This window comes from Solanum lycopersicum, chromosome 2 (genome assembly GCF_036512215.1).
Source record: "Solanum lycopersicum chromosome 2, SLM_r2.1".
Lineage (NCBI taxonomy): Eukaryota > Viridiplantae > Streptophyta > Magnoliopsida > Solanales > Solanaceae > Solanum > Solanum lycopersicum.
Window position 1 is genome coordinate 70,168,924 of NC_090801.1, and position 21,761 is coordinate 70,190,684.

The 21,761-nt window shown below is 37.0% G+C and overlaps 1 protein-coding gene and 1 long non-coding RNA gene across 2 annotated transcripts; one reads left to right on the forward strand and one right to left on the reverse strand.

Moving 5' to 3' along the window:
• Positions 1-6,251: 6,251 nt before the first annotated feature.
• On the forward strand, positions 6,252-12,569 carry LOC138342203 (uncharacterized). The gene is made up of 4 exons (XM_069294428.1): positions 6,252-6,508; positions 6,577-6,820; positions 8,081-8,149; positions 12,417-12,569. Exons 1-4 carry the CDS (start codon positions 6,252-6,254, stop codon positions 12,567-12,569), a joined length of 723 nt encoding a protein of 240 aa, XP_069150529.1.
• Positions 12,570-20,091: 7,522 nt separating this feature from the next.
• LOC109119538 (uncharacterized) lies at positions 20,092-20,705 on the reverse strand. Its single transcript, XR_002026743.3, has 2 exons — positions 20,595-20,705; positions 20,092-20,484 (listed from the first exon to the last, which is right to left on the reverse strand). It is a non-coding gene; the product is annotated as an uncharacterized lncRNA (long non-coding RNA).
• Between the last annotated feature and the right edge of the window lie 1,056 nt (positions 20,706-21,761).

A 21,761-nucleotide genomic window follows, 5' to 3' on the forward strand; every position in this document is an offset into this window, starting at 1 on the left:
GTTATTAAATAAAATTATGTACAATTATTTCTTGAAGTAATTTAATTTTGTAAATATTTATATGATCAATACGTGGAGTTTACATGTGTGCGATATCCCTTGGAAGTCAAACATTTATTTGGTCTTAGTCGCAATAGAGGAAACAGTGAGATTCTATACTAGCTGGCTGCTTTGACCATTAAAATTAAAAGTTAAAAGGAAAAAAAACAAACTAAATTTAGATCCTGCTCTACTTGGAGGACTAAATTCAATCTTTCTCAACAAGTTTTTATTTTTCAAAATTATGAAACTGCATGACAAGTTCCTACTTTTGATTATTCAATTTCATCTAACGTCATATTCCTCACGTTCATTTGAATAATGCTACCTACTATTAGGTTCCTTTAGTCCATAGTCTGGTCAAAAGCTGGCCTCCCTTCATCTAGTATAAATTGGCAATAGTTTACAAAGTAATATACCTACCTAGTAAACACAACACTCAAACCAAAATAGCCATTCTCTCTCTGTTTTCTCTTCTTGACCAAAATATGGCTATTATTACAAGTAAATGCAAGAGCTTCATGTTGTTACTTCTTTTGTGCATTTCAGTGAACATTTTAGCGTCTGAAGCAAGGCCTCTTGATATCTTGAAGGTTCAAGGTTCCGACAGGGCTTTTGATTGGTTAAATATGGCTGCTATCAAGAATGGCCTTAATCTTGAAAGCAGCCATATGTTTAACAGTCAAATATATCTGGGAATTAAAAATTCAGGTCCAAGCCCCGGAGAGGGACACAAGGTTACCACGGGCAATCATCAATAGTTGGCAAAACTATCACAAGGGGTTAACTCCATTTTTTATTCGTAACAAGGGAGAGATACATATTTGATCATTTTTATCATTATTTTTTTGTTAGCAGGAATTTTACATTCTTTGCATATACACATTATTTCTTTTTTTTTTGGTGTAAACATATTAATTAGCACTACTACTAGCTAGCTAGGTAAATAGATGCATGTATAACGTGGTATATTTATATAGTGATAAATGGAATTAATGTGTATTTTCACGTACTTCTTTTGAAGTTCAAAGCCAAATGTACGGACATCCGAATTTGGTGACATTTATCGTTTCTTTTACATCTTTACTGTTTGTTTGATGAACCTTCTTTATATTATACTACATAATATAAAGAAGTTTTAGTAGAGTCCTCGTTTTTGTAAATATATATATATATATATATATCAACTTTGATTGTGAATAATGGAATATTTAAATTAAAATTTGTATGGTTAAATAGATGAAAAATTGGACAAAGTGATTATGATACTGCTAAAATTACATCATATCGGTCACCTAGCTAGAACGAATCATTTAGTTAAAGGTTTGAGAGACACATTACACATAATTGGCCAGATTTTAAATCAGTTCCAACTAGCAAATAAACTAAATTACAAATTTAATGCTTCTCCATAATAATAATAATAAGTATAAATTATAGGAACCACATATTATAAATACAAAATGACCATTTATCCCTTTAAGAATTGAAATTACTAAAAATTCCTTAAAAAGCAAAGAACCGGGATACATCAGTCTGGCACGGGATACATAAGAACTGATACATCAAAGTTAAAGGCTGTTGCGATTAATTAGGGTTAATTAACGTGATTTCTGTTATTCTTAACTGAAATCACGTAATTAATGGTCATCAGATTGTGTAACGGATTAGTAGGGATACATCACTCTGGCAAGGGATACATCACTCTGGCACGGGATACATATTAACTGATACATCATAATTAAAAGGCTGCTGCGATTAATTAGGATTAATTAACGTGATTCCTGTTTGTAACGATTCAAAAAAGAAAGAGAATTATGTAAATAAGAATAAATAGGTATTTAAGTGCATAATTGTCCTTTCACGTTTTAAATGAATAAATAAATAAATAAATAAATAAAACAGATTTGTATTTATTTATTTTAATGTTATTTGACTAATTCTTGAATTAGTCTCCTAATCCAATTAGCCCTCTCTCTCTCACGCTTCTTAACTCCCTCTCTCACGTTCTCCATCTTCCTTACATTATTTCTGCCAGAATATCAACAATTTTCATGCTTGAAGAACTCACAAAAAAAAAATTTTAAGCAAAAGAAAAAGTAATCAAAACGTCAAGGCTAAGAGAGGTTTGTTGAGTGAGGTGTACGTTGAAGTGAATTGGGAGTGGTTTGGAGGAGTTTTCCGGGCAGCAACATTTAAAGTTTGAATATCGATTAAGGTATGGGTTTCCTTCTCTCTTGGATCCTTTCCCAAGAGGTTCCTTACGATTCAAACTATTCATCTCGAAACTAAGGTTGTTTCCCCGTTGCATGTCCCTGTCACTAGCTCCCTATGATCTTAGGTTGGGTATTCTTGTTGATAGAATTTTAGGGATACTTGTTTGTGGTGATAATCTCGTTTCGAATATGTGTTCATGATGATGTGATTATATTTTATGTTTTTCGAAAAATATGAATGTAAATATGCATGTATTTGTGCAAGATTTTGATCATGACTTTGAGTTTTTCTTTAGCATGTTAATAGATTTGAGATTACTCGTGTTTTATGTGCAATTAGAGGCTCTTAAAATCGTAATATTCGTAATATTCACATGGTTGAAAGGCTATAAATTCTAGTCACAATAAATGATCAAATCATCCCCCTAAATTTGTCTTAAGAACATTAATGAATGTATAAGAAAAAAATGCTAAATTAACCCGTAAAAAGGATGTGAAAAATTATGGAGTAGTGCCCCAGAATCTGGAAATAAGTTTTAGACACATTCTGGAAAATTTGAGCAAAAAACGAATTAAAAAAAAATAGGTGAGGTCTTCAGGGATCGAACCCGAGACCTCACCAACACATGCCTTGATAAAATAATTAAAAAGGAATGTTGAAGACGGGGCTCGAAATGGGGGCTGGGACTGGCGAAATTCGCATGGAAAAAGAATGGAGCAGGGGGGATTCGAAATCGGGTACTGGGAGAGGAAGAAAAGAAAAAAAAAAGAGATGCTGGGGGCGGGAATCGAACCCCCGACCCCCAGTTCGCGAAAAAAGGGAAAAGAAATGGGACTGAAGGGAATCGAACACGCGACCTGGGGAAAGAGGGGAAGGGAATTAATTCAGTAAATTAAATGGGAGGCGTGGGATTCGAACCCACGACCTCCAAGTGCGCGCGAGAGAGGGAAAAATGGGAAGAAATAAAACGTGAGGCGTGGGAATCGAACCCACGACCTCAAGGACTGTAGCAGTGTATAAAAAAATATATATATATATATGAGGGACTGTGGGGGTTCGAACCCACCACCTCACAGTCTCCTCTTCAGCGAAAATGAGAGGAAAAATAAGGGGGCTGTGGGGGTTCGAACCCACAACCTCCCTATTCAAGTGAATTTAATTAAAAATAATAATAATAGTAAATTAAAATTCTAATTAAAGTTGGAAAATTAATTCTTTTATGTAAACATTGAGATTTAATTTAGAATTTTAATTAAAAATAGAATATTAATTCTTTTATGTAAATATTGAAATTTAAATTGGAATTCTAATTAAATTAGAAAATTATTCTTTCATGTAAATGATTGAAATCTAATTTAGAATTCTAATTAAAATAGAAAATTTATTATTTCACGAAAATGTTGAGACTTAACTTAGAGTTCTAAATTTATGAATATTAGAACAAAAAATCAATGAAAAATATAAATGATATCCAAATAATTCAAAATTTGGGTTCTCGTGTCCAAACCTCCGTATTGATACATAAGTCATACGTGAGTGAAATATTCAAGAATAATGTCATCTACTTAGATAAAAATCAAAGATCCTGGCATATATACAAGATACATAAGTCTTGTAATACATAATCTTAGAAAAACAAGAATTCACTTAACGAACTATAAATGAAGCCTCATGGCTTGTATGTATAGATGTACAAGTTTAACATACGTTCAAGAATAAGTGAACCTAAGATATACGTAATGAAATAAAGAATGTGGTGACAATCATGATGTGAGGTTAATGCATATGATGAGAGCAACCTTAAATGAGCTTAAGAAAATGTTACCGATACATACTCACCAATGAGAGTGTAAGATAATGAAGAGACCAGTCTCTATGAATACTCTAATAAAAATATTGAGTTTAAAACACTTAATACTAATGATGAGATGAGAAATCATCTATTGAGCTATGATGTCTTCATACTAGAAGCAAACTTCTATGATGTATGAGTTGCATGTAATGGAACTTTATACCGAGCACCGATAGACTAGCTATGAGTGGTGATGCCTTCTTTCGGGAAGGGCGGAGGTTCACGTAATTCTCATGAGATGAGACTGTCCGGCTTGCCGGGTATGGGTCTCCACACATCTCCTAGTCTTTGAACCTATATTGCCACTATAGGGATCTGGCGGGGTTAAATTCCCATATACGCTAGCATGTTATTTGAATCGCTTTGGCCGGTGATTCCACCTCTTTTCGGTGTGGGGAAGACACTGGATTTCATGATGCTCACATGATCTATGTCGGTTAAAGTTGAAGTTCCCAATGAATGAATGAGGCCAGCCTCAAATGAATCATATAAAGAAATGAATGATACCGAAGGTGTTAGGATAGGATAATCAAGAGGTGAGCTAGATTCAGGTAATGACATTAGGTCATTCCTGATCATTGCACAGCAAACCCGATGAAAGTCTTAAACTACATCCTAGGTATAGCTGGTGTTCGCACTGGCCTATGAATGAATTGAAATGAAATACGAATGAATGAGTGAAGCAGACTCTGTGTTTGCTAAAGAAGGCTCCCTAGTTGAGGTCCCATATGTTGAGCCCTCATTTTGGAAAGTCTTAAAGTTAAGTCTATGATAATAAGGTCTCATGGTATACGAATGAATAATATGAGAGAAAGTATGTGTTATATGTTATGTGCTATATGAATATGTTATGTTTTGTGTGCCATACGATAATTATAATGATGCATGTCACTCTCATGGCATAACTTTCCCAATCTCAATTTGGCAAGTCCACTGACTTGACTTCCAAAAATCATGTTGTTAGGAAAGAGCTATTCTTTCTCATGTATGTCCCTGGTGTGTACTTGCATATACCCATACTTAGTACAAGTGTGTACTAATTCCATACGAACATCTACTTTTAGGTGCAGGCACAGGTGGACGCTAGAGCTACAGGTTCGTCGTTGCAGCTATCCGGACGTCAGTATTCATCCGGAGTTTGGTAGGTCCTCATGCTTTCGAGGATGCTACTGTTTTACATTCTAGCGTAGTTTTAGAGTTGAGCTAGTGGAGCATGTTCCACTAGCGTTTCTTTCCTGTTTTGGTTCAAACTTTGTATTGGTGCTATTGTGGCCGACATACAATTAATACTTAATGAATTATTACTTTCAGTTGCTTCTCTCTTAAATGTTAGATGGTTGATGATGAACGATTACGAAAAGTTAAGAATGTTCAGCAATTATGATTAAAGAATCAAAAATTTCAAATTTTCCGCTAAAATTAATCTATGTAAAGTAAGAATGACGTAAGCAGGCTTGTCTGCGACCTCTGAGAGGTCAACGACGCCGGTCTCGTCTGGGGTCTAGATTCCGGTCGTGACAAAGTTGGTATCAGAGCGCTAGGTTAAATTCCTCGAATAATGAGTTCACATCAACCACATTGAGTAGTTTCTAAGTCATGGTAGTGAAGTGCACCATTATCCTGGATTAGAGACTGCACGATGCGTAGGAAAAACTTCCCTTCTTCTTATCTTATTGTGCTTTTCCTAATGTTTAAATTCTTGGTGTTACGAACGTGTCTAACATCAACCTTGCTGTTTTCAGAGAATGAATACCTGGGGAACTAAGGGTCTGAGAACGGGAGCAGCAGCAGCTAGGGGTAATCAGAATCCACCCCAGGCTCCAGCTGAAGGAGTGGCCATGCCAGTGAACCCAGCTGGGTTGACTGATGCGGAGGTGAGGGCATCTCTAGCCCAGATGGCACAGGCCATCACGATGCAGGCCCAAGCTATGACTGCCCAAGTCAACCGGCAGGATGTTCTGAGGGAAAACCCACCGGCTCGCAGCATAGCTGACAGACTGCGAGACTTCACGAGGAGCAGGAACCATTATGTAAAAAATTTCGGGGGGTTACAGATCTCTTATACTACCATCGATCGACAGGGGCTAAGACTTCAGAAGATCCCCAGGAATTTATAGACGAGTTGCATAAGATACTGGTGGCCATGGGGGCCACTGATATTGAGAAGGCTGAGTTGGCTTCCTACCAGCTCAAAGATGTTGCACAGACTTGGTGCAAAATGTGGCGAGATAGCCGTGTCCTAGGAGGGGTGCCAGTCACCTGGGAGCTGTTCAAGACAGCATTTTTGGAAAGGTTCTTCCCTAGAGAGATGAAAGAGGCCAAGGTTGAGGAGTTCATCAACCTCAAGCAAGGATCCATGACTGTCAGGAAGTATTCCCTGAAGTTTGTGAAGTTATCAAGGTATGCACTTCCCTTAGTATTTGATAACAAGAATGATGAGAGTACTTAACTTTGTTGAAATCATCCAGGTATGCTACTCCCTTGGTTTCTACCAGCAGGGAGGAGATGAGCAGATTCCTCACAGGAATCAATGGAGACCTGGAGGAAGATTGTCGGGCTGCGATGCTCCATGATAATATGGACCTTTCTAGATTAATGATGCATGTCCAGCAGTTAGAGGACAGCCGAAAGAGGAGGGGTGTACGGTTGGTTGACTCTACTAGTGGAGGTGTATCAGTTCACCCTAGTTCTGAATCATCCCTGATAGTGGAAGTCAAGAAGGGTCAGCATCTCGATCCTGTGTTGATGGAGATGAAGGACTCAGTGTTGTTAAAAATGAATGAGTCTTTTGCTTTGGGAGATGATGGCATACTTAGATACCAGAACCGGTTGTGCGTACCAGATGTAGATGATTTACGGACCAAGATTGTTACAGAGGCCCATGGTTCCAGATATTCCATACATCCAGGTTCCACAAAAATGTATCATGATCTTAAGCAGATTTATTGGTGGGACGGCATGAAGAAGGATATTGCAGACTATGTGGCTAAGTGTCCTAATTGTCAGCAGGTTAAGGCAGAGCATCTTAAGCCTGGTGGTCTGACTCAGATTATTGAGGTTCCGACTTGGAAATGGGAGGCCATTAATATGGACTTCGTTGTTGGTCTTCCGAGGACTAGGAGGCAGCATGATTCTATATGGGTTATTGTGGACAGACTGACTAAGTCTGCCCACTTTATCCCTGTGAAGTCCACTTACAGGGCCGAGGATTACGCGAGACTCTACATTGATGAGATTGTGAGATGGCATGGGATTCCTTTGTCTATTATTTCAGATAGAGGAGCTCAGTTTACTTCGCATTTTTGGAGATCTTTATAGAAAAGCTTAGGCACGCAGGTGAAACTTAGCACTGCCTTTCATCCTCAGACAGATGGGCAGGCAGAGCGCACTATTCAGACATTGGAGGACATGTTGAGAGCGTGTGTGATTGACTTTAGAGGTAATTGGGATGACCATCTACCTTTGATAGAGTTCTCGTATAATAATAGCTACCACTCCAGCATTGGGATGGCACCATTTGAGGCATTGTATGGTAGGAGGTGTAGATCTCCAGTTGGGTGGTTCGAGGTTGGAGAGTCATCTATTTTGGGTCCAGAGATCATTCATGAGGCCTTGGAGAAAGTTAGAATGATTAGAGACAGGTTGGCTACCGCTTACAGCCGACAAAAGTCATATGCAGACAACAGAAAGCGACCCTTAGAATTTAACGTTGGTGACCAGGTTTACTTGAAGATATCGCCTATGAAAGGGGTGATGCGATTTGGTAGAAAAGGGAAGCTTAGTCCGAGGTATGTGGGGCCATATGAGATCCTACAGCGCGTGGGTGAGGTGGCCTATGAGTTAGCATTGCCTGCGGAGCTAGCTTCTGTTCATCCAGTCTTTCATGTCTCGATGTTGAAGAAGTGCCTAGGTGATCCAGCATCAATCCTACCTGTAGAAGGTTTGGGGGTTGGTGAAAACTTGTCCTATTAGGAAGTACCTGTTGAGATCTTAGACAGACAGGTCAAGCGGCTGAGGAACAAGGAGATTGCCACAGTGAAGGTATTGTGGAGAAACCATCTTGTTGAGGGTGCTACGTGGGAGGCTGAGGCCGACATGAGATCCCGATATCCACATCTTTTCAACTCTTGAGGTTAGGCTTCCTACTCGTAAGGCTATAGTTCCTTATCTCTTCATATTTGTTGCTATTGGCTGATTGTACATAGCAATTAAGTTATGATCTCATTGGCATTATGAGGTGAAATGGTAGTGTCATTCGGGGACGAATGTTCCTAAGGGGGGGATAATGTAACGATTCAAAAAAGAAAGAGAATTATGTAAATAAGAATAAATAGGTATTTAAGTGCATAATTGTCCTTTCACGTTTTAAATGAATAAATAAATAAATAAATAAATAAAACAGATTTGTATTTATTTATTTTAATGTTATTTGACTAATTCTTGAATTAGTCTCCTAATCCAATTAGCCCTCTCTCTCTCACGCTTCTTAACTCCCTCTCTCACGTTCTCCATCTTCCTTACATTATTTCTGCCAGAATATCAACAATTTTCATGCTTGAAGAACTCACAAAAAAAAAATTTTAAGCAAAAGAAAAAGTAATCAAAACGTCAAGGCTAAGAGAGGTTTGTTGAGTGAGGTGTACGTTGAAGTGAATTGGGAGTGGTTTGGAGGAGTTTTCCGGGCAGCAACATTTAAAGTTTGAATATCGATTAAGGTATGGGTTTCCTTCTCTCTTGGATCCTTTCCCAAGAGGTTCCTTACGATTCAAACTATTCATCTCGAAACTAAGGTTGTTTCCCCGTTGCATGTCTCTGTCACTAGCTCCCTATGATCTTAGGTTGGGTATTCTTGTTGATAGAATTTTAAGGATACTTGTTTGTGGTGATAATCTCGTTTCGAATATGTGTTCATGATGATGTGATTATATTTTATGTTTTTCGAAAAATATGAATGTAAATATGTATGTATTTGTGCAAGATTTTGATCATGACTTTGAGTTTTTCTTTAGCATGTTAATAGATTTGAGATTACTCGTGTTTTATGTGCAATTAGAGGCTCTTAAAATCGTAATATTCGTAATATTCACATGGTTGAAAGGCTATAAATTCTAGTCACAATAAATGATCAAATCATCCCCCTAAATTTGTCTTAAGAACATTAATGAATGTATAAGAAAAAAATGCTAAATTAACCCGTAAAAAGGATGTGAAAAATTATGGAGTAGTGCCCCAGAATCTGGAAATAAGTTTTAGACACATTCTGGAAAATTTGAGCAAAAAACGAATTAAAAAAAAATAGGTGAGGTCTTCAGGGATCGAACCCGAGACCTCACCAACACATGCCTTGATAAAATAATTAAAAAGGAATGTTGAAGACGGGGCTCGAAATGGGGGCTGGGACTGGCGAAATTCGCATGGAAAAAGAATGGAGCAGGGGGGATTCGAAATCGGGTACTGGGAGAGGAAGAAAAGAAAAAAAAAAGAGATGCTGGGGGCGGGAATCGAACCCCCGACCCCCAGTTCGCGAAAAAAGGGAAAAGAAATGGGACTGAAGGGAATCGAACACGCGACCTGGGGAAAGAGGGGAAGGGAATTAATTCAGTAAATTAAATGGGAGGCGTGGGATTCGAACCCACGACCTCCAAGTGCGCGCGAGAGAGGGAAAAATGGGAAGAAATAAAACGTGAGGCGTGGGAATCGAATCCACGACCTCAAGGACTGTAGCAGTGTATAAAAAAATATATATATATATACGAGGGACTGTGGGGGTTCGAACCCACCACCTCACAGTCTCCTCTTCAGCGAAAATGAGAGGAAAAATAAGGGGGCTGTGGGGGTTCGAACCCACAACCTCCCTATTCAAGTGAATTTAATTAAAAATAATAATAATAGTAAATTAAAATTCTAATTAAAGTTGGAAAATTAATTCTTTTATGTAAACATTGAGATTTAATTTAGAATTTTAATTAAAAATAGAATATTAATTCTTTTATGTAAATATTGAAATTTAAATTGGAATTCTAATTAAATTAGAAAATTATTCTTTCATGTAAATGATTGAAATCTAATTTAGAATTCTAATTAAAATAGAAAATTTATTATTTCACGAAAATGTTGAGACTTAACTTAGAGTTCTAAATTTATGAATATTAGAACAAAAAATCAATGAAAAATATAAATGATATCCAAATAATTCAAAATTTGGGTTCTCGTGTCCAAACCTCCGTATTGATACATAAGTCATACGTGAGTGAAATATTCAAGAATAATGTCATCTACTTAGATAAAAATCAAAGATCCTGGCATATATACAAGATACATAAGTCTTGTAATACATAATCTTAGAAAAACAAGAATTCACTTAACGAACTATAAATGAAGCCTCATGGCTTGTATGTATAGATGTACAAGTTTAACATACGTTCAAGAATAAGTGAACCTAAGATATACGTAATGAAATAAAGAATGTGGTGACAATCATGATGTGAGGTTAATGCATATGATGAGAGCAACCTTAAATGAGCTTAAGAAAATGTTACCGATACATACTCACCAATGAGAGTGTAAGATAATGAAGAGACCAGTCTCTATGAATACTCTAATAAAAATATTGAGTTTAAAACACTTAATACTAATGATGAGATGAGAAATCATCTATTGAGCTATGATGTCTTCATACTAGAAGCAAACTTCTATGATGTATGAGTTGCATGTAATGGAACTTTATACCGAGCACCGATAGACTAGCTATGAGTGGTGATGCCTTCTTTCGGGAAGGGCGGAGGTTCACGTAATTCTCATGAGATGAGACTGTCCGGCTTGCCGGGTATGGGTCTCCACACATCTCCTAGTCTTTGAACCTATATTGCCACTATAGGGATCTGGCGGGGTTAAATTCCCATATACGCTAGCATGTTATTTGAATCGCTTTGGCCGGTGATTCCACCTCTTTTCGGTGTGGGGAAGACACTGGATTTCATGATGCTCACATGATCTATGTCGGTTAAAGTTGAAGTTCCCAATGAATGAATGAGGCCAGCCTCAAATGAATCATATAAAGAAATGAATGATACCGAAGGTGTTAGGATAGGATAATCAAGAGGTGAGCTAGATTCAGGTAATGACATTAGGTCATTCCTGATCATTGCACAGCAAACCCGATGAAAGTCTTAAACTACATCCTAGGTATAGCTGGTGTTCGCACTGGCCTATGAATGAATTGAAATGAAATACGAATGAATGAGTGAAGCAGACTCTGTGTTTGCTAAAGAAGGCTCCCTAGTTGAGGTCCCATATGTTGAGCCCTCATTTTGGAAAGTCTTAAAGTTAAGTCTATGATAATAAGGTCTCATGGTATACGAATGAATAATATGAGAGAAAGTATGTGTTATATGTTATGTGCTATATGAATATGTTATGTTTTGTGTGCCATACGATAATTATAATGATGCATGTCACTCTCATGGCATAACTTTCCCAATCTCAATTTGGCAAGTCCACTGACTTGACTTCCAAAAATCATGTTGTTAGGAAAGAGCTATTCTTTCTCATGTATGTCCCTGGTGTGTACTTGCATATACCCATACTTAGTACAAGTGTGTACTAATTCCATACGAACATCTACTTTTAGGTGCAGGCACAGGTGGACGCTAGAGCTACAGGTTCGTCGTTGCAGCTATCCGGACGTCAGTATTCATCCGGAGTTTGGTAGGTCCTCATGCTTTCGAGGATGCTACTGTTTTACATTCTAGCGTAGTTTTAGAGTTGAGCTAGTGGAGCATGTTCCACTAGCGTTTCTTTCCTGTTTTGGTTCAAACTTTGTATTGGTGCTATTGTGGCCGACATACAATTAATACTTAATGAATTATTACTTTCAGTTGCTTCTCTCTTAAATGTTAGATGGTTGATGATGAACGATTACGAAAAGTTAAGAATGTTCAGCAATTATGATTAAAGAATCAAAAATTTCAAATTTTCCGCTAAAATTAATCTATGTAAAGTAAGAATGACGTAAGCAGGCTTGTCTGCGACCTCTGAGAGGTCAACGACGCCGGTCTCGTCTGGGGTCTAGATTCCGGTCGTGACAAAGTTGGTATCAGAGCGCTAGGTTAAATTCCTCGAATAATGAGTTCACATCAACCACATTGAGTAGTTTCTAAGTCATGGTAGTGAAGTGCACCATTATCCTGGATTAGAGACTGCACGATGCGTAGGAAAAACTTCCCTTCTTCTTATCTTATTGTGCTTTTCCTAATGTTTAAATTCTTGGTGTTACGAACGTGTCTAACATCAACCTTGCTGTTTTCAGAGAATGAATACCTGGGGAACTAAGGGTCTGAGAACGGGAGCAGCAGCAGCTAGGGGTAATCAGAATCCACCCCAGGCTCCAGCTGAAGGAGTGGCCATGCCAGTGAACCCAGCTGGGTTGACTGATGCGGAGGTGAGGGCATCTCTAGCCTAGATGGCACAGGCCATCACGATGCAGGCCCAAGCTATGACTGCCCAAGTCAACCGGCAGGATGTTCTGAGGGAAAACCCACCGGCTCGCAGCATAGCTGACAGACTGCGAGACTTCACGAGGAGCAGGAACCATTATGTAAAAAATTTCGGGGGGTTACAGATCTCTTATACTACCATCGATCGACAGGGGCTAAGACTTCAGAAGATCCCCAGGAATTTATAGACGAGTTGCATAAGATACTGGTGGCCATGGGGGCCACTGATATTGAGAAGGCTGAGTTGGCTTCCTACCAGCTCAAAGATGTTGCACAGACTTGGTGCAAAATGTGGCGAGATAGCCGTGTCCTAGGAGGGGTGCCAGTCACCTGGGAGCTGTTCAAGACAGCATTTTTGGAAAGGTTCTTCCCTAGAGAGATGAAAGAGGCCAAGGTTGAGGAGTTCATCAACCTCAAGCAAGGATCCATGACTGTCAGGAAGTATTCCCTGAAGTTTGTGAAGTTATCAAGGTATGCACTTCCCTTAGTATTTGATAACAAGAATGATGAGAGTACTTAACTTTGTTGAAATCATCCAGGTATGCTACTCCCTTGGTTTCTACCAGCAGGGAGGAGATGAGCAGATTCCTCACAGGAATCAATGGAGACCTGGAGGAAGATTGTCGGGCTGCGATGCTCCATGATAATATGGACCTTTCTAGATTAATGATGCATGTCCAGCAGTTAGAGGACAGCCGAAAGAGGAGGGGTGTACGGTTGGTTGACTCTACTAGTGGAGGTGTATCAGTTCACCCTAGTTCTGAATCATCCCTGATAGTGGAAGTCAAGAAGGGTCAGCATCTCGATCCTGTGTTGATGGAGATGAAGGACTCAGTGTTGTTAAAAATGAATGAGTCTTTTGCTTTGGGAGATGATGGCATACTTAGATACCAGAACCGGTTGTGCGTACCAGATGTAGATGATTTACGGACCAAGATTGTTACAGAGGCCCATGGTTCCAGATATTCCATACATCCAGGTTCCACAAAAATGTATCATGATCTTAAGCAGATTTATTGGTGGGACGGCATGAAGAAGGATATTGCAGACTATGTGGCTAAGTGTCCTAATTGTCAGCAGGTTAAGGCAGAGCATCTTAAGCCTGGTGGTCTGACTCAGATTATTGAGGTTCCGACTTGGAAATGGGAGGCCATTAATATGGACTTCGTTGTTGGTCTTCCGAGGACTAGGAGGCAGCATGATTCTATATGGGTTATTGTGGACAGACTGACTAAGTCTGCCCACTTTATCCCTGTGAAGTCCACTTACAGGGCCGAGGATTACGCGAGACTCTACATTGATGAGATTGTGAGATGGCATGGGATTCCTTTGTCTATTATTTCAGATAGAGGAGCTCAGTTTACTTCGCATTTTTGGAGATCTTTACAGAAAAGCTTAGGCACGCAGGTGAAACTTAGCACTGCCTTTCATCCTCAGACAGATGGGCAGGCAGAGTGCACTATTCAGACATTGGAGGACATGTTGAGAGCGTGTGTGATTGACTTTAGAGGTAATTGGGATGACCATCTACCTTTGATAGAGTTCTCGTATAATAATAGCTACCACTCCAGCATTGGGATGGCACCATTTGAGGCATTGTATGGTAGGAGGTGTAGATCTCCAGTTGGGTGGTTCGAGGTTGGAGAGTCATCTATTTTGGGTCCAGAGATCATTCATGAGGCCTTGGAGAAAGTTAGAATGATTAGAGACAGGTTGGCTACCGCTTACAGCCGACAAAAGTCATATGCAGACAACAGAAAGCGACCCTTAGAATTTAACGTTGGTGACCAGGTTTACTTGAAGATATCGCCTATGAAAGGGGTGATGCGATTTGGTAGAAAAGGGAAGCTTAGTCCGAGGTATGTGGGGCCATATGAGATCCTACAACGCGTGGGTGAGGTGGCCTATGAGTTAGCATTGCCTGCGGAGCTAGCTTCTGTTCATCCAGTCTTTCATGTCTCGATGTTGAAGAAGTGCCTAGGTGATCCAGCATCAATCCTACCTGTAGAAGGTTTGGGGGTTGGTGAAAACTTGTCCTATTAGGAAGTACCTGTTGAGATCTTAGACAGACAGGTCAAGCGGCTGAGGAACAAGGAGATTGCCACAGTGAAGGTATTGTGGAGAAACCATCTTGTTGAGGGTGCTACGTGGGAGGCTGAGGCCGACATGAGATCCCGATATCCACATCTTTTCAACTCTTGAGGTTAGGCTTCCTACTCGTAAGGCTATAGTTCCTTATCTCTTCATATTTGTTGCTATTGGCTGATTGTACATAGCAATTAAGTTATGATCTCATTGGCATTATGAGGTGAAATGGTAGTGTCATTCGGGGACGAATGTTCCTAAGGGGGGGATAATGTAACGATTCAAAAAAGAAAGAGAATTATGTAAATAAGAATAAATAGGTATTTAAGTGCATAATTGTCCTTTCACGTTTTAAATGAATAAATAAATAAATAAATAAATAAAACAGATTTGTATTTATTTATTTTAATGTTATTTGACTAATTCTTGAATTAGTCTCCTAATCCAATTAGCCCTCTCTCTCTCACGCTTCTTAACTCCCTCTCTCACGTTCTCCATCTTCCTTACATTATTTCTGCCAGAATATCAACAATTTTCATGCTTGAAGAACTCACAAAAAAAAAATTTTAAGCAAAAGAAAAAGTAATCAAAACGTCAAGGCTAAGAGAGGTTTGTTGAGTGAGGTGTACGTTGAAGTGAATTGGGAGTGGTTTGGAGGAGTTTTCCGGGCAGCAACATTTAAAGTTTGAATATCGATTAAGGTATGGGTTTCCTTCTCTCTTGGATCCTTTCCCAAGAGGTTCCTTACGATTCAAACTATTCATCTCGAAACTAAGGTTGTTTCCCCGTTGCATGTCCCTGTCACTAGCTCCCTATGATCTTAGGTTGGGTATTCTTGTTGATAGAATTTTAGGGATACTTGTTTGTGGTGATAATCTCGTTTCGAATATGTGTTCATGATGATGTGATTATATTTTATGTTTTTCGAAAAATATGAATGTAAATATGCATGTATTTGTGCAAGATTTTGATCATGACTTTGAGTTTTTCTTTAGCATGTTAATAGATTTGAGATTACTCGTGTTTTATGTGCAATTAGAGGCTCTTAAAATCGTAATATTCGTAATATTCACATGGTTGAAAGGCTATAAATTCTAGTCACAATAAATGATCAAATCATCCCCCTAAATTTGTCTTAAGAACATTAATGAATGTATAAGAAAAAAATGCTAAATTAACCCGTAAAAAGGATGTGAAAAATTATGGAGTAGTGCCCCAGAATCTGGAAATAAGTTTTAGACACATTCTGGAAAATTTGAGCAAAAAACGAATTAAAAAAAATAGGTGAGGTCTTCAGGGATCGAACCCGAGACCTCACCAACACATGCCTTGATAAAATAATTAAAAAGGAATGTTGAAGACGGGGCTCGAAATGGGGGCTGGGACTGGCGAAATTCGCATGGAAAAAGAATGGAGCAGGGGGGATTCGAAATCGGGTACTGGGAGAGGAAGAAAAGAAAAAAAAAAAGAGATGCTGGGGGCGGGAATCGAACCCCCGACCCCCAGTTCGCGAAAAAAGGGAAAAGAAATGGGACTGAAGGGAATCGAACACGCGACCTGGGGAAAGAGGGGAAGGGAATTAATTCAGTAAATTAAATGGGAGGCGTGGGATTCGAACCCACGACCTCCAAGTGCGCGCGAGAGAGGGAAAAATGGGAAGAAATAAAACGTGAGGCGTGGGAATCGAACCCACGACCTCAAGGACTGTAGCAGTGTATAAAAAAAAATATATATATATATGAGGGACTGTGGGGGTTCGAACCCACCACCTCACAGTCTCCTCTTCAGCGAAAATGAGAGGAAAAATAAGGGGGCTGTGGGGGTTCGAACCCACAACCTCCCTATTCAAGTGAATTTAATTAAAAATAATAATAATAGTAAATTAAAATTCTAATTAAAGTTGGAAAATTAATTCTTTTATGTAAACATTGAGATTTAATTTAGAATTTTAATTAAAAATAGAATATTAATTCTTTTTTGTAAATATTGAAATTTAAATTGGAATTCTAATTAAATTAGAAAATTATTCTTTCATGTAAATGATTGAAATCTAATTTAGAATTCTAATTAAAATAGAAAATTTATTATTTCACGAAAATGTTGAGACTTAACTTAGAGTTCTAAATTTATGAATATTAGAACAAAAAATCAATGAAAAATATAAATGATATCCAAATAATTCAAAATTTGGGTTCTCGTGTCCAAACCTCCGTATTGATACATAAGTCATACGTGAGTGAAATATTCAAGAATAATGTCATCTACTTAGATAAAAATCAAAGATCCTGGCATATATACAAGATACATAAGTCTTGTAATACATAATCTTAGAAAAACAAGAATTCACTTAACGAACTATAAATGAAGCCTCATGGCTTGTATGTATAGATGTACAAGTTTAACATACGTTCAAGAATAAGTGAACCTAAGATATACGTAATGAAATAAAGAATGTGGTGACAATCATGATGTGAGGTTAATGCATATGATGAGAGCAACCTTAAATGAGCTTAAGAAAATGTTACCGATACATACTCACCAATGAGAGTGTAAGATAATGAAGAGACCAGTCTCTATGAATACTCTAATAAAAATATTGAGTTTAAAACACTTAATACTAATGATGAGATGAGAAATCATCTATTGAGCTATGATGTCTTCATACTAGAAGCAAACTTCTATGATGTATGAGTTGCATGTAATGGAACTTTATACCGAGCACCGATAGACTAGCTATGAGTGGTGATGCCTTCTTTCGGGAAGGGCGGAGGTTCACGTAATTCTCATGAGATGAGACTGTCCGGCTTGCCGGGTATGGGTCTCCACACATCTCCTAGTCTTTGAACCTATATTGCCACTATAGGGATCTGGCGGGGTTAAATTCCCATATACGCTAGCATGTTATTTGAATCGCTTTGGCCGGTGATTCCACCTCTTTTCGGTGTGGGGAAGACACTGGATTTCATGATGCTCACATGATCTATGTCGGTTAAAGTTGAAGTTCCCAATGAATGAATGAGGCCAGCCTCAAATGAATCATATAAAGAAATGAATGATACCGAAGGTGTTAGGATAGGATAATCAAGAGGTGAGCTAGATTCAGGTAATGACATTAGGTCATTCCTGATCATTGCACAGCAAACCCGATGAAAGTCTTAAACTACATCCTAGGTATAGCTGGTGTTCGCACTGGCCTATGAATGAATTGAAATGAAATACGAATGAATGAGTGAAGCAGACTCTGTGTTTGCTAAAGAAGGCTCCCTAGTTGAGGTCCCATATGTTGAGCCCTCATTTTGGAAAGTCTTAAAGTTAAGTCTATGATAATAAGGTCTCATGGTATACGAATGAATAATATGAGAGAAAGTATGTGTTATATGTTATGTGCTATATGAATATGTTATGTTTTGTGTGCCATACGATAATTATAATGATGCATGTCACTCTCATGGCATAACTTTCCCAATCTCAATTTGGCAAGTCCACTGACTTGACTTCCAAAAATCATGTTGTTAGGAAAGAGCTATTCTTTCTCATGTATGTCCCTGGTGTGTACTTGCATATACCCATACTTAGTACAAGTGTGTACTAATTCCATACGAACATCTACTTTTAGGTGCAGGCACAGGTGGACGCTAGAGCTACAGGTTCGTCGTTGCAGCTATCCGGACGTCAGTATTCATCCGGAGTTTGGTAGGTCCTCATGCTTTCGAGGATGCTACTGTTTTACATTCTAGCGTAGTTTTAGAGTTGAGCTAGTGGAGCATGTTCCACTAGCGTTTCTTTCCTGTTTTGGTTCAAACTTTGTATTGGTGCTATTGTGGCCGACATACAATTAATACTTAATGAATTATTACTTTCAGTTGCTTCTCTCTTAAATGTTAGATGGTTGATGATGAACGATTACGAAAAGTTAAGAATGTTCAGCAATTATGATTAAAGAATCAAAAATTTCAAATTTTCCGCTAAAATTAATCTATGTAAAGTAAGAATGACGTAAGCAGGCTTGTCTGCGACCTCTGAGAGGTCAACGACGCCGGTCTCGTCTGGGGTCTAGATTCCGGTCGTGACACTGTTATTCTTAACTGAAATCACGTAATTAATGGTCATCAGATTGTGTAACTGATTAGTAAATTCAAATTTTAAATCAGATTAGCTTCATAATTCAAAAATATTCTTGTAAAGGTTGATCTGCATACTAAGAATTAAAAAAAAAAGGTTTTGAAGATGAATATCTCAATTCTGCTGCGGCATTCTGGAATTTGGGTAAGCAATATTAATTATGAAGGTTACAAAGTTGATGGAATTGTTGTTAGCCATTCTGTTTGTGAATCTGAAAACGTTGATTTTAGCAGAGCTTGAGATCGACAATGTTACAAAGGATATTGAAATACGATACATTGTCGAGGGAAGCTCATGTCCGTTGAAAATCAAAAACGACATGGGTGTGAAACTTTATTTCGAAGTGAAAAAGAATGCAACTGGAATTGGCATGTATCCGCTTTGTATTGATACAACTGATAAAATTGTTGGGGATATACGTAATTTTGATTGTTCATCAGGTGAAGTCATATGCGTGGAAGGTACCGAAAGAGATACTGAAGCTCTTGCTCTGGTCGAGTCTAGAATTTGTGACTTTGCAGTTTAATTATGCGCCAAATTTAAACTCCAAATTTTATAAATAAATAGATTCAACAGTGGTGCGTTTTCAATGTAACGTAATGATATAGGAGTTTGTTTGTGTATGTGATGTATCATATACATGAATATTATTGAAAAGATGTTATGTGTTCCGTGTATATTGTATTTTGAGATATTCAAGTGTACAAAAAATTGATTTGTTCAATTGTTTACTATATGATTCGTGTATACATACTTATGAGTTATAAATTTGATATATTATATTCAACAGTGTTTGGGTTTCAGTTTTACAGTAATTCAAGCTGGGCTTATTTGTAACCAGTTATGTATTAGATACATTCATTTTAGTGAAAAATATGTTATATTTTTCGTGTATACTCCATCATGAGTTATTCTAGTGTCCCAAAACTTGACTTGTTCAAATGGGTACGACATGTTTAGTGTGTACAGCCTTATGAACTGTAATTTTGATATAGTACATTCTAGTGGTGCGTTATACTGTAATAGTAATCAGGGTTAAGTTTGTTTATGTATATGATATATCATATACATTCATATAATTCAAGTTGCTAAATATATAACTGCAATATTTTTTCAAGTATATATTATACTTATGTATCATATACATCATTTGTATAAAGTGAAAAAAACTTAATAATGTATCATACACATTAGAACTTAAGTGTAATATACTTCAGTTTGTAAATTAGCTGTCAAAATAACTTAAAATGAAACACTAAAAAATTTGTAAAGCAACAACTGTTTCTAAAAAAATAACTTGAAAAAATATAACATTCATAACTAATAAAATATTGTAATACCAATAAGCTTTTAGAAAAACACAAAAGATAATTGTCTTCAACACAAAACAACATATAAACTTGTTCATCCTGTCCCAGCTACGTATAATAAGTTACACAGTTGATGTAACTTTTCTTGGCCCTTTTTTCTTGATTTCTTCAGTCTTCTTCTTTGGCTCATCATTGTTGTTCTTCATCAACAATGGGTCATGCAATCGCTTAGATCTATTCTCAGCCCACAGCTCATCATCAGAATCATACACACATTTGAAATTACCACACTCTTCCATGATATTTGTAAACTCACACGATGAATTGAATGAATGAGAAAATCTAGTTAGATGGAAAGATAGTCCTACAAAATAACAAATAGATATGGATGAAAATTTGAAGGGAATTCAAAATTTACCTGCAAGTGGAATGGGGAATTAAAAGTAGAAAAGGAATAAAAATTAGTAAACTCACACGATGAATAAGCTGAAGGAGAAAATTTGGTAGATGGAAAGAGAGTCCTAGAATATCAAATAGATATGGATGAAATTTTAACTGGAATTCAAAATTAACCTGCAAACGTGTGGAATGGAGAATTAAAAGTAGACAATTATACACCTACAATGTAGGGAAATAAAAAGGAAAAGGAATAAAAATTAATATGGTAAATTTTAATTGGGGATGTTAATGGGGAAGTGGGTAGCTTAAAAATAGGATTTAGTTTTTGGTAAAGTAAAACTTGCCAATTGGGTGAAAAAAAGGTGGAAAATCTTGATGTATCTTTTATATTTTTTTGAATTGGGGGAATAAGGGATTTTTGAAATTTTTAAAATAAGTTGGGATAAATGGTTATTAAGATAATTAAAGTAGTGTATTTAAGTAATTTTTCCTAATAATAATAATAAGAGGGAACAAGCGCACACATTTCGATCAACATATTCATTACATTTTAGGTTTATTATAATTAATTGTAAATTATGATTATCAAATTATCACATGTGCCGTTAGATTAAATATTTAAAAAGTAAGTTTAAAATATTGTAAAAATAATTAATAATAAAATTATATAATTAAAATAAATAATATAATATATTGTTGGTCCGAACTTCTCCGAATTTTTGTATTTATTATCATATATGTATATGACAAAATTATATTAGTTAGTGTGTTTTTTTTTTTGTTAGGTATTAGCCTTTCAACTTTGTCTGGTCAAACATCACATGCATCAACTGAGAAGTGAGAAACAATGTCATAATTCCATATTAAATTCGAGAATAATACTCACAAATGTGAGCACACATATATACACTATTGGCGAAGTGACGAACGGTGATATTTTCACATTATAAAATAAATACAAACTTTCCAAAGTTGAAAGAGTAAGAGATTTTACGTCAGACAGTATTTTATTAAATAAATTAAATTTAAATTTTTATGTATTGAAAAAATTATAAAATTTATACGTTTTTATTAAGGTAATATAAAACTTGTATTACTCTTTTTCCCCTCAAAAATATCTCGTAAGAAGTTTATATTTATTTGCGTGAAAAAATTATGAACCATATCTTTTACTTTTTAGTTTCATATGTTTGTAAGAAAACATAAATACATTATACATACATATATCATCAATCATGATCC

Coding starts and splice junctions, on each gene's coding strand:
- LOC138342203 (XM_069294428.1), top strand. CDS start 6,252: ATGGGGGCCACTGATATTGAGAAGGCTGAGTTGGCTTCCTACCAGCTC. Junction 6,821..8,080: donor AATCATCCCTGATAGTGGAA/GTCAAGAAGGGT, acceptor TTGTCCTATTAG/GAAGTACCTGTTGAGATCTT. Junction 8,150..12,416: donor AGGAGATTGCCACAGTGAAG/GTATTGTGGAGA, acceptor TGCTGTTTTCAG/AGAATGAATACCTGGGGAAC.